Source organism: Hipposideros armiger, unplaced genomic scaffold (genome assembly GCF_001890085.2).
Source record: "Hipposideros armiger isolate ML-2016 unplaced genomic scaffold, ASM189008v1 scaffold_61, whole genome shotgun sequence".
Taxonomy (NCBI): Eukaryota; Metazoa; Chordata; class Mammalia; order Chiroptera; family Hipposideridae; genus Hipposideros; species Hipposideros armiger.
The window spans coordinates 300,746-314,785 of NW_017731411.1; the positions used below are offsets into that span (position 1 = coordinate 300,746).

A 14,040-nucleotide genomic window follows, 5' to 3' on the forward strand; every position below is an offset into this window, starting at 1 on the left:
CCAGGTTGAGCTGTTGTTCAGCATCTTAGCTGTGGAGGGCAGTGTCACTGGCCCTCATATGTGGGATCCGAACTGGGGCCCTCTGGCATCCCAAGTCAGTTCTTAACCATCGCGCCACTCGGCCGGCCCCAACGATGACTTTTTAAGTTATATATTAGTGCTCCCCCTGCAACTTAAAGCTCCCTTTTCTTCAGATTCTATAACCAGAACCAAATGGGTAGGCTTTCTCCCAAAGGAACCATTATCAATATAAAACAGAAAGGTATTTGATAGTCTTGCATAATTTAAAAAGTGGTTAACTCACTAAGTCTATCCCAGTAACCTGTGACATTATGATTATGATTTATCATTAATATTAATATCATTACTATATACAGATGAGAAGACTAGGACTCATAGGCATGGTGGCTTGCCTAAGGTTACACAGCTGGGTGGAGTCAGAGCTGAGTCTATGCTTTCCACTCCCAACACCCTTGCTCCATAAGCTGCCTCCCATTTGCATCAAGAAAGGTCTGCCCCCTAGCTCTCTGCAGGTGACAGACGTGGCTGTCTATGGGATGACAGAAATGTGACAAGGTCCATCAATCCTGGTATTTCTCACATCTTTAACCTGAAGCCCTCAAGATACCTGCTCAGTGGCCCCTGATCCTTCCTCTCCTGGGCACGGGCAAGTGACGTGTTCTGCTTGCGACCCAGTGGTATGCAGAGATATTTTAGCTCCCACTCTTGAGTTGGGTCCCCAGTCTCAGCCCCAGCTGCATGCAGAGAACCTATTCCCGGTCTTGCACTGTACTTGATTCAAAAGTTTCTATATATTCTTTAATAACCCTTAAGCAGAGGGCTGCTTCTCTGAATGAATGGGGTTTACACATAGGATTATAGAATATTAAAAGTATATATTCCCTCTTCTTTCAGGGTGGTAGTGCTTGGCAGAAGATAGTGGTGGAATTTGCTACTCTGGTCCTAAAGCTCATGGGGGAGGTGAGGGAGAGGAACAGGATACAGTAGTCAAGAAGCATTTTTTTTTAAATGTGTATACATTTTTTTTAAGATTTTTATTGGGGAATTGGGGGATGGGAACAGCTCTGGGGAATTGGGGGAAGGGGAACAGACAAATTGCTGTCCTTTTGTTCTTCAGTCTAGTTGTGGAGGACATCGCTTCACTGGCCCAAGTTGGCACCATCACTGCACTCCTCCCGGGTGAGGCACATCAGTTGCCGGCTTCTGGACGGCCGCTTATGGCGGCTGCTGGCTACACACAGTAGCCCATGGCAACCCACTGCAGCAGGGGCTGCAGCCTACACCGTCACCCGGCAACTCATGGTAGCCCAGCTCCAGGTTGAGCTGTTGTTCAGCATCTTAGCTGTAGAGGGCAGTGTCACTGGCCCTCATATGTGGGATCCGAACTGGGGCCCTCTGGCGTCCCAAGCCAGCTCTTAACCAATGCTCCACTCGGCCGGCCAAGAAGCATTTTTTTTTAAGGGTAATACGTAAGATTCTCCCTACTAGACATGAAAATCAATCATACGTCTAGAATAACTGAAATAGTGTAGTACTGAACACAAAGAGCCAGGTGAGGAAATCAGAATCGAAATCAGAATCAGGAGGACTTCTGAGTAAAGAGGCAACTTGAACACAAACATAAGACTCCCAATTCTGAGGAAAGAATGCAAAAATAGAGAGAAAAAATAGCTTTGATTCTGGAAGCTTACAAAGTCTGACACCCAAATGCCAGAACCATAAAAGAACATATTGGGATGTCTTGGAAAAGACACCAAGAAATCACTTTCCTTCACCACCCAGAGATGACCATATGACCTCAAAGGAAGTGAAGAAAAAACCACATGAATACCTGTAATTTGTAGGTGGTAGGGAGTTAGAACTGGGAGTACGGGAAAGCATGGGCCAAAAAGCAACCCTCTTCTCAGAGTATTTTTAACTACGGTGGATCAGTGGAGGTTTGCCAAGAGCTTTAGGGACACAAATGGCCATAGCAGGCTGAAAGCAGGGAGAGAGGTGCTGCTCAGCAAAGCACGAACAGATGGCCCAGGAAGGAGGCCACGTAATAGCTGAGGACAGCTGTGCCCAGAGGGAAAGGCTGCCTCACCAAGCACAGGGGTTTACCCAAAGCATCAGGGGTCTCCCATGTGCAGGAGGAAGCAGCCACAGAAAGAGAGGTGTTCATTCCAACCCCACCTCCAGCATCAGAGCTTTGCCAAACCTGGAGAAGAAGCCACCCAGGGACAAATTCCACTGCCAAGCCATCTTGGCCTTGGCCTTCTGGCCACTCTCTTTAGGCTTGGAGCCAAGCCACCAGCTCCAGTGGGAAGGAATGTAGCAGCTTCCAAGTGGTAAGAGCAGCAAGGCCAAGGGCAGTGGGCAACCCAGCCATACTTCACTAGTGAGAAGAGAACCAGAGCAACCTTTCACGAGAGCTATTTGCCCTCTGCACCAAAGCCTTCAAATTTGATACTTCCTGTAACCAAACAATTATACTTCTAACAGTGTATCCTAAAGTAATATTGAGTATGTGGCCCAAAATTAACCACAAAGACATTTCACTGCTGTTTTTTCATAGCAACATATTGAAAACAAACTAAATACCCAATAATGGGCATTTGGTTCAATAACTTATAGAATAACCAAAGAATAAAATACTGTGCAGCTACTAAAATAATACATTTTGAAGGATATTAAATGACATGGGAGTACATGTGTGATATATTACTAATAGAAAGCAGCTAATGAAGGAAAACTTATAATATGATCCCATATAAATATGAGGGGGAAAGAAACTCAAGTACACAAATCAAATATTAATAATTGTTATCTCTAGTTCAGGGATAAGTTTTTTTTCCTGGAAGCTTTTCTATATTTTGCAGTGTCTCTACACTGAGTGCATATTGATTTTGCTTTCCACCTCATTATACCTTTGGGTTACATTCTAAGAGAAACGTTCAGCTCCATTTTCTAGCTTACTAATTCATTTTTAACTATATTCATTCCAATATACAGCCATCCATTTGAGTTTAAGTTTTACTTTGACCTTGCAATCTTAATTTTTAAAAAATTTTAGTAAAACACACATAATATAAAATTTACCATCTTAACCTTTTTTAAGTTTACAGTTCTGTGGCATTAAATACATTCACACTGTTGTGCAGCCATCACCAACCATCCATCTTCAGCTATCTCTTCTTGCAAAACTGAAACTGAATACCCATTAAACAATACTCCTCATTCTTCCAGCCTCTGGCAATCACCATTCTACTTTCTATGAATTTGACTACTCTAGTCACCTCGTATAAGTGGATTCATACAACATTTATCCTTTTGTGACTAATTTGTTTCACTTTGCATAATGTCCTTCAAGCTTCATCCATGTTGTAGCATGTGTCAGAATATCCTTACGTTTTAAGCCAACTAATATTCTATTGTATGTATATCCACATTTTGTTCAACCAATCATCTGCTCATGGTCATATGGGTCACTTCCACCTTTTGGCTATTATTGAACATGGAAGTACAAGTATTTCTTCAAGTCTTTGCTTTCATTTCTTTGGGATATATACTCAGAAGTGGGAATGCTGGATCAATTGGTAGGTCTATTTTTAATTTTTTGAGGAGCTGTCATGTTGTTTTTCACAGTAGCTACACCATTTTATATTCCCACTACTAATATGCAAGGGTTCCAATTTCCCCACAGTCTCACCAACACTTTATATATACATCCTAATGGGTGTGAGGTAGTTTAGTTTATTTTTAATTAATGAATATTTTCTTGCCTGTCTCTAACAAAGACCTGTTCCATTGTTCACACTGTAATCCTGAGTATACCTTCTTTCATGGTAAGTTTGGAGTATTTTTTTCACGGTACTGACATTCCTCCCAGGTTAGGTGATTCTCGGTGGTACCCTCACAAAGTGCCCTTGTGGATACCTGTTAGATTGTCTGATGCACAGGTGAGCACAGCCTGAAGGAAAAAGAGATGTTCTGACACTTGTGTTTTGATCTGATTTCAGGGATTGGGAGAAAGGCATAGGATGACCAGTTGCTAGTTTCAGACAACGAAGGATTCTTAACCCTCTTAAGTATTGCCAACAATCTCGAATCCCACACCTGTGTCTCCCAAGACGCTGCTCCCACCTGCAGACAGACAATCCCATTTTCCATGACCAATGCTTGTTCTGTTGTGGGTTGGGGTACAGGAGATGGTAGAGATTAACCTCTTGCTTTGGTACCCCTACTAAAAACCCTATTAGATTGAGGCTTGGACCCCCTCCTGCTCCTGAGCAAGGAGGATTCTTGGCACAGTTTTCAATTACTCACCTGCGTATGTCTTGGAATATAGTTTTCCAGTCCAATCTCATATTCCTTTTATGCCTCATAGATTATTTATAGTTTTAAAAAAATTAATTAAGGAAGATTTAAAAACAAAAACAAATAGAATAGTATAACGAATCCCCATGTACCCATCACCACTCAACTTTAATTCATGAATACTCTTATTTCATCTGAATCTTCCATTCTCCCTTCCCACATTATTTTGAAGCAAATCCCAGGCATCATAGCATTTCATCCATAAACAGTTAAGCATGTGTCACTAAAAAATAAAGTCTTAGCAAAATCACACTATACTATTATCATATCTTTAAAAATCAGCAATTATTTAATTTCATCAAATACCTAGTCAGTATTAAATTTGCAACTGCCTCACAAATTTCCTATTGTTTTTATAATTTATTTATTTTTCTAAAAATAAGATAATTTTATTCACAAAAGAATCCTAAATTGATCTCTCTTTGCAAAAGTGAGTGATCTTTAGTAGAGTGAAGTGGATAAGAGGGCTTAATATGGAGGACCTATTATCTCCTCCAAGTAAGAATATGGAGGACACAATACATATAAAGCACTAGCACAATCCCTCGTTCATGGCCAATGATCAGTGCAGCTGCAGTGGTTGCTGCTGTTCTTGTTTTGGTTGTTATAACTTAGTTTCTTGCCTTTAACTCTGCCATGCAGATGGCATAGATTATTTATTGAGCCACTGAGGAATTCCACTTCTTTTTCAGTGTAGTCAAATGTCAGCTTTTTCTGTGCTTATTCTGAGCAACTTAAACCCAAGAACCAAGATGGTGAACTCAGAACCTCCCTGAGAAAATAGAATAGCCATAAGGAAAAGGATAAATGTTGAAAGATAGAATGTGTTTGGAGTAGAGGGGTGAAGGAGAAAAATCACAAACACTACACTCATAATGTATATATTTACTACTTGTATGTATGTATATGTATATGATGTAGAATCTGTGCTATGGATAATAACATAGATTTTTGTAATATAGAGTATAGTTTGGATGATTTACAATGTTTTAATTTCTCTAAGCAAAGCATGACACCAGGAGCCCTTCTTTGAATTTACCAATGCATTCCAGAGTCTCATACTACTACCATTGATTCTATTATCATATCTTTTGATAATAGGATCAACATGACATATTATGTTCCAGACACTCTGCTAAGCAACCTGCATACATTGTTTTTTCAAACTTTATAGCAATACTATAAGGTAGGCATTGTTCCCATTTGCAAATGAGAAAACTGAGGGTCAGAGAGTTCTTGCCCAGAATAACTCACCTATGAAGGAGCTAGAGATGGGATATAAACCCATGTGAGACTCCAAAGCCTATGTTTTCTTTACTCTGTCTCTTCTCTTGAAATTACAGACAAATTCCCAGAAGAAATTGATGGTATTTATCTCCCAAGTAGTATAGTAGGGAGAGAGGGAGCATGGTGCTCTGAAAATAATTTTCACTTCAAAGAGGAAAGAAGTGTTATCCTAGGTTGATACCAACTTACTGCAAAACCCTGCAACCTTCTCGGCTTCTCTCACCCTTCTTTCTCCGTGTCTACCACAGAAATTAAAATGTGCCTTACACAAACTTTCACAACTGTTCAGAAATAAAATGAGAAGTGATATGCAAAAACAAAGTATGATGTAAATATAAGTGATTGTGATCCTACTTAGCCTAATTCACAAACTGACCCTTCCTTTTCTAAGTTTTGCAGTTACGACTTCAACAGAGAAGGACCCAGGAACAACTGGCTAACCGAGGCATAATACCGCGTGAGTAGTTGAGTCTTCTATTTACTGACCTATTACCATGGGGCCACGTGATTTGGGCGCTGGACAGCACCTCAAAGGTCATTTTCGCTAAGCCCGTGGATCCTGATAGGCTCTAAGTCAGCAGAAACCCCACACTGTGGATCCTTTGCCTCAAATGCTACTTACCCACAAAGGCTTCCCTTTAATGATATAGGTTTTACTTAAAATTCTAATGTGGTGGGTTTGGTTTTAGGGTAAATATAAATCACTATGGGCATCCCTTTTCTTACTTTTAAAATTGGATATAATCACTATTCTTCCCAGGAGCATCAATCACATCATCTTTTTCTCACTTTCTCAGTCTCACTTCTGTTTGAAGTACTCGAATCCACAGTTAATTGAATATTGTCACGTGCTTCCTTTCTGGATTACTAAGTAGCAATACCATTCTAGCATAAACGGTATAACATTGAATTACTGGCCATAATTTGGGTTAAAGAAGAAGGATAATCATATCTTTTAGTAGATATATTTGAAATTTTCTACCAATTTAGCAGTTAAAGCTAACTCTTGGTAATTATAGAAATAGCGAAAAGGGTGCTCTGGGTGAATGAAGTCACAGTTTAAGCTCCTTTGGGTCATATTTTCTAACTTTCTCTCCCAATAAAGCTTAAAAATGAAGATCTATATAACTCTTGTAAGAATCCAGGTCCCTGTCATGACTAGTACTTCAGAGTTTAGTATGAAACAAGTGGAAGTTTGCCCTTGATAAAATGTCCCGCAGTTAGTAATATTAGAGCTCTATGATCCACAATTTTAAGTACAGTAGTGCTTCAGAGCCGAAACAGAACTGAGGATTTTTCAAGCTTTTCCAGTTGTGTTTCAAAGTAGCTTTTTTTTTTTTATGGCTGAGTCCTACAAACAGTAATCAGCAAGTGACCTTATAATGGAATAACTTTCTGAGAGGTTTGCTAAGCACAAAAGAAGCAGCTCACCCTGCAATTTAAAAGCTGCTTAAACTGGGCCGGCCGAGTGGCTCAGTTGGTTAAGAGCTCGCTCAAGGGTGCGAGCTCTGAGCAACAGCAGTTCGAGTCCCGGCCCGAGCTGAGCAGCTGCTGAGCTGCCAACACGTGGCAGGATGGCTCAGCTTAAAAAAAAAAAATGGACATAAAAGCTGCTTAAACAATAGGAACAACTATGATGAGCAGCTAAAGAAGCAAGCCTGTGTGTGGCCTGCTGCTCTTCGTCAGCCTACCTGTGGAGGGGCTCAGGACAGAAGAGACCAAAGGTCTACACATTTCAGGTTACGTAAATGGAACTTCACTCAAAGCTGACCAAGCCAGTCTGTTTAGGAATCCTGTCACTGATGTGTAGAATCCAATTTGTTTAACCATTATCTTGAAGAATTACTAAGATTGTAGACAAGTATAGGCCCACTAGGATCCTTTCAGCAGACCACAATCGGTACCATGTACCCTTAAATATGTGACAAGCCATCAATTTGAATAGTATTAAAATAATCCATCCCCGCACTGGTGTTTCTTTTCCTTAATTTTAGAAAGGCAAATGGAGAGGATAGAACCAGGACCTATCAGTCATTTCAGGCTGTTCACAACTGATTTAAAGTTCGACCCATATGCTTAAATTTTCTGAGCCTGGGTCTTGCAGCTGGCGTTTGGATGAGAATAAACTTTTAATTAATTAATTCATTCATTCATTCATTCATTCATTTAGATTAATAGGATTTAATATCTGGGAATCAGTAAAAACACCTAATAAAGAATTAATCCTATGTTGCATTTTTAAATAACATCCCTGTGTAAGTTGTGTAATTCAAAAGTCCATTTGTGTAGTAGGGTCCATTGGGGATTTATTTTGTTATCCAGGATTTCCAGAACTGAATAATGTACATATTAACAAAATACTGCTTGGCAGAAATTTTGTATCCATAGTCCATTGCATCATTAAGATAATTACTGGAACAAGTTATGTGAGTAACGAAATTCTTTTTTCTTTTTAATTTAGCAAATGATAAAGATTAATTAAACATCATTTCTTTTCTTTAGTCTTCAGCCACTCCCTCTCAGCGAGGCTTTCCAGAGGTGCAGATTCGCTGTGGAAAAAGGTCAAAGCCACAGCAGGTGCACACTGCAGGTCCAGCCTGCACAAATCGTGACTACTTAGCTCTTCTCAGAAAGCTAGACCCAGGTGGATCTCTTTACCTGCCAAGAGACTGGGGGCAGGGAGGAGATGTCCAGCCTCTTCAACCCAGTCAGAGATTAAACATTCAGTCTAATGCGGTTAGAGCAGGCTGTTTACTCAGGCACCTATGGGTATGTGTGTAAATGCAACCATGGAGAGGAAAGAGGAGTCAGCAGTCTCAAGGCCTTTTCAATTCCATCGAATTCCACACATGTCATTATAAACCAGACTATATGCAGGGTAATTGGCCAGACGCTCTAGGCACAATAGTCAACAAGACAGTCTTATGGGGAAACCCAAGATTTTAGGGGAAAGGGTGTCGAAAAACACACCTAAGTATCATTCAATGTGACACTTGTTACGTTCCACAAGAGGGCTTTTGATTTCTTCATTCTATTATTTGAATTTTTTGAAACAGAATAAAAGAGAAAAGGTAGAAGGAAGAGGATACAATGGAAGGAAGAAAAAACTGATAGTCCTTAGAGATCATCTAATTTCATGGTTTTCAATTTTTTTATTTGTTAAAGATATCTTATGTCGTGTATGTATGCACTGGCTAAAACAGGTTGGGAAGCCTCTGCCCCATTTATTCAGTCCCCCTCATCACTTCTGGACACCCCCTCATTACCCTCCCCAGAGAGCTGGTTCTCTTCAAAATAGGGTTTGAAAATCCCTGACCTAGTTCAAGTCCCATTGTCTTTAATGTTTGCAAAACTGAGGTTGAGGGGACCTAGGCAATTTTTCGAACATCCAAAGCCAGGTCCCAATCTGGTTCTATTTTCTGCAGATTTGAATTGTGAGAATTTAAGTCCATGCACAATAAAATTATTAATAAAAATCTCACTTTATAGATAAAATTTGAAATAATTGCAATCCTCCCCCACATTTTAAAACATCATAAATTGCCTAAAGTGAAAGCTGATGCCAAGTAAATTGTCCTTACGTTATTACTGTATGGCACTACTGTTTTCAGCAGGTCAACAGAAACACCTGCTATCCTTTGGCAGAATTAGTCTCGAGTTTAAGCTTAGGTTACACCTCAAGGGCTTGTCCATTGGAAAAATGCAACCACCTCCTATTGTGCATTGTGCCAGAGCTGAGACCAGAGCCTGTGTCTTCTGATCCCTAAACAGCAGGGCTCTTTTCTCAAATATTCAAAAGGAATCACCTAAACTTTTAAAGCACTTAAGTTTCTAACATAAAGCATTTTGTGGCCAAAAAATTCAGCTGGAGATAGATGATAGATAACATAGATGATATAGATGATATAGATATAGATATAAATATATGAAAACATCAAAGACAAACCTATGGATTTTGAAATGGCTTTAGGTTCTACATCATAATCTTTGCTTCACCGTGACCAAGATTCAATGAAGAATTCCACTGACTTAGCTATATGGCAGATCGCAATTCAACTACATGCCAAATTGATGGTTAAATTGTAAGGTTTCCCACCCCCACTGACTCCAGTGAACCAAGTCATGCATAATTTTCAGTTGACTAATGAAACTAGTCCAAGTGGATTGAATTTAATTCTTTCCTTCTTCTTGGCCACACATCCTGTAGGTTTTGAGGTTGCCTATGAGTAACAAAGAGCCCACAGCAATTGTGGACAAATTCTCTTTTATAATCCCCCTTAATCACTTCCCTTAAACATTTACTTATTTCTTATTTGCATGCATTATGGGTTTAGGACTTCCCATCAGGTGCTTTGAATGAGTTTAAAGGCTTTGTTCCTTGACTTTGAGTAAATTGGGGGGGTGGGAGGGGCGGGTTCTGAGGCCAACACTGAACCTCTAGAATAACTTTAAACAAGGGAAAAGAGTTCCCAGGCCAGGAGCATGGGCCTCAGCCAATTCTAAGATTGCTTTTACATTTATAATATCAATTGTGGAATTCACACTTTCAAAATAGTCATAAAATCTTAGTAACTATCTTCTTGAAGATAACTTAAGAAATATTTAAGAATTTATTGTTTGGACTCATTTTCAAACTCTTATCTCTGAATCTCAGAATGGAGATTTCAAATTGCCTACTTTGTTATCATCAACTAGAATTCAAAGGGAATGGTTTCACTGCCCTTCCCTTCTGGGCTGCAAGAGGACATCAAGGTTCCCTAACTTTCTCATGTCTGTAGGACAGAGCACAAAGTGAGCCTCCTCCCTTTGTAGACCTCCCTTTGTAGACCTCTTCAATTCGTGGTGCAAATTTTCTCACCTACAGTTATTTCCCTCAGGCATTACTCTCCTGCGTAGAATCTCAAATGACACCATTTTATTCCAACCACTTCAGAAGCCTTAGTGCAGAAGGATGATCAGCTAGTATATGGATTCGATGCAGTTAATGGTCATAAAGCAATTAAGTCACTATTTGATCATCTGCTGTGAGAACCGCCCTGTAGAGTACAAGAAGAATCAGACATGAATTCTTTTTCAAATTGCTTACAGTCTAGAATGGGCCACACCCCTGCTTAACTGTCCCCATTAACAATACTGGATGTCACATCACTACATGGGAGTCGGTATCCTGGAGGACTGAAGGAAAGAAATTACTTTCTCTTTCCCTCTCCCTCTGCTATAAAAGAGAGGTTAATCTATTGTATATGAACCCAGGGGAGAGGCGGGTATATTTAGCTTATTTTCCTAGAATGCAGAAAACAGGATTAGAGAACTGAAGTGGATTGTGTAGGATCAAGGGGGACCCAGAGAGACTGTGACTTCTCCACAAAGACTCAGAGAAAGCCTCTGCTGGCCAGAATGAAATGTCTGGGCAGCTTTGGTTCCATGATCTGATCAATGTAAATGAATTTAAAGATACAATGAGCTGTCTATGAATGGTGCTGCCTTTATTTGTTTTGCAGACTAATCCAAGCCACAGCAACCACATACTTACTGCAAAGCCTTGGTAAATCCCTGAATTCTGTGATACTCCTGCATAGCGAGAAGAATGACTGGGGCAATTCCCGTCCCACACCACATGCAGCTTCATGCTAGTTTTGAGAAGTTGACTGGGCAAAGCCTATCTTTCTTTTCTCAGTGCCTTCATTTGACTTGGCTTCTCCCTACAGCACCCTACCACACACTGTTGGCTGTTTGAGCAGAACACGGCACAAGGGTTTTAATCTGTCTGCCTCTTCTCTCCTTTCTAACCTCTCAAATTCAGAGATAAGAAAAGGCACCCTAGATTTTCATGGCAAACCCATTTGGGTCAACAATCCTAAATTCCTTCTTGTCACCCTTTTTCCTTCAATGTTCTGGTTTCTTGTTCCTTAGAAACTAGTAAACCAATCATTACTTTTTAAACCACTCTTTGAATTTGTCTCTGTACCCTTCTGAGATCCCAAAGTGTTCACGGATGAGGTGTGATCGAAAAATACAGTGAATGTTTAAATTTTAAAAAGTACTACAGTAAAAGACACATTGCCATTAATCACCCTCAAAATTAATCACCCTGAAAATACCGCCCCCCGACCCCCTGTCCTTGCTTCAAACACACTCATCCCATCGTTCTTGCTACTTTCTGAAACAGTTCTGGAAGTCCTCTTTCGTGAGTGTCTTTACTTCATCCTCCATCATGACAACGCTCCGTATCACACATCACTTCTGGTATACAGCAATTTCTGTCAAATAAAAACATTACAGTGTGTCCTCATCCACATTATTCATTGGATCTGGCACCGTGCAACTTCTGGCTCTTTCCCAAAGCCAAAATGATTCAGGACATCGAGGCAGCCACGACAGCGCAACCAAAGACACTCACGAAAGAAGACTTCCAGAACTGCTTCAGAAAGTGGCAAAAACGATGGAATAAGTGTGTTCAAAGCAAGGGGGGGGGGGTATTTTGAGGGGGACTAATGGCAATGCATCTTTTATTGTAATAATTTTTTTAATTTAAACATTCACCATATTGTTTGATAACACCTTGTATGTTGCATCAACTTCTCCAAGTACACAAGCCAGATCTTAAATATTACAAAGCTACACTGGGAAAACGCACTCTCCTCAGACCCCTAAGACTATCTTTGGGTACTGAATAGGCAATTTAGCCAACCTAAAGACAGAATATAATTTCCAAAGCATTGTCACTTATGCATGGCATGTATCCCATTTACTTAGAAGAAAAATACTCATGATCCAATTTGTCTATAAAAGCAAAGCAACGAGAGGACAAGCATTGCTTTACCCATTTTATGAGTGGGAAACTGAGAGCACAGGAAGAATACCAGACTTGTTCAAGATTATACCAAAAATAGATGTCAAAGCAAGGACAGAGCCCAAATGGATGGTTCCCAAAATTTTAGTTATCAGAGACTTTTTAAATTATACCCATCACTGCCATCCTATGCTAGAAATAGCTTTTTGTCTTCTTCCCAAAGAACACTACATGCTCGTACATAAATTGTTAATACGCATATTGCTTGATTGATTAATGGCACATAAACTTCCTAGCCAGTGCTTTGTCATGAGAACAACCATCACCAAACCAAGTTGTTATGACTCTAGGTAGCAACAGTGAAAAGTGACAGTTCCATTCACCTAAGCAGCCTTTCTCTGGGCAAATACCTTTTCCCCCCCTGCTTTTTGAAATACTGAAAATCACCCCTAGAAATCACTACTCCCTTTTTTAACTCCCAGATTCCCAAGGACCCCAAATCAGGGCCCACTGGCCTTGTAAACTCCAGAGCAGTGTTCTCAAACTTGGACATCAGAATCACCTGGAGGGCTTGTTAAAACACAGACCCCTGGGTCCCCCACTCCTAAAGTTTTCGATTCTGTACATCTGGGGAGGGGCCCAAGAATCGGCATTGTTGACCGGTTTTCAGGTGATGCTGAAGATGCTGGTCTGAGGGCCACAGTTTGAGACCATTGTTCCAGCTGCTGCCCCAAGCCACTGGCTCTTTGATTCTGCCTCTTGATTCTTATCAGGGGAAACACTGAAGGAGCTGGATTCCTTCCCTCCAAGCCTAGGAGCAAGCGAGGGACCACCCCTATGGAAGGCAGGCCCTGCCTCAGGCACAGCGCTGCCTCTGCAATCAGAGTTTCTGGGACACCAGGCCCTCCACCCTGTGCTAGAGAGTCAGGCCCCTCTCTTTAACTGATTTCTCTGTGCCCCAGGCCCTATTTTTCTCCTTCCTCTGGGCTCCTGTTGGAACACCAGATTAAAGTGCTGAGCAGGGGACTGAAGGAGGCCTGTTCTTGTCTTGGGATCTTTTTCTGAGGCTAAGAAAGCAAATGTTTATACACACATCTGACCCAAATTAGCTGGAGCTGCAGGGACAGAAATAGGAATAGCCCATTACTAAACTCTGGGGTGAGAACACGAATTCCCTTGTGAGAAGCAATTAATCCTCCTCTGAGGGGCATGAGTTAGATGTGTGGCTGACTGAATGTACAAACATACTTGTATTTTAATTTGAAATCACATTGACTTACTTTTTCTAATTTAGAAATTCAAATTCCTTTTCAATATTTAACTAATATGTTAAGTGTCCCTTAAATATGAAATTTTGCCATTCAGTCTTCCCAGGGCTAGCAGCAAAAGAGATCCTTTTCGTATTTTCCAAAAAGTCAACTTGGGGGCTGCTGGTGCCTCGTGGCTTTTGCTGGCCCTCAGGGGAGGTGGCTAAAACCCACATTCTCTGGAGTCACAGAAAAGGCGAATGTCAATCGCAGCACCATGGCAGGATAGCTTTCCACAGTGTGACCTCAAGCCAATGCTCCATATAACATCCC

At 40.7% G+C, this 14,040-nt stretch overlaps 1 protein-coding gene across 4 annotated transcripts in view; it reads left to right on the top strand.

Moving 5' to 3' along the window:
- MYOCD (myocardin) overlaps window positions 1-14,040 on the top strand; it is a 109,690-nt gene that overhangs the window by 43,948 nt on the left and 51,702 nt on the right. For 3 of the 4 annotated variants that reach the window (XM_019641497.1, XM_019641498.1, XM_019641499.1), the window contains exon 2: window positions 6,059-6,124. In XM_019641497.1, coding sequence (XP_019497042.1) covers window positions 6,059-6,124 — 66 coding nt within the window. Of the gene's footprint in view, window positions 1-6,058; window positions 6,125-11,168; window positions 11,213-14,040 lie in introns of all 4 variants that reach the window. The other variant, XM_019641500.1, reaches the window with a different exon arrangement.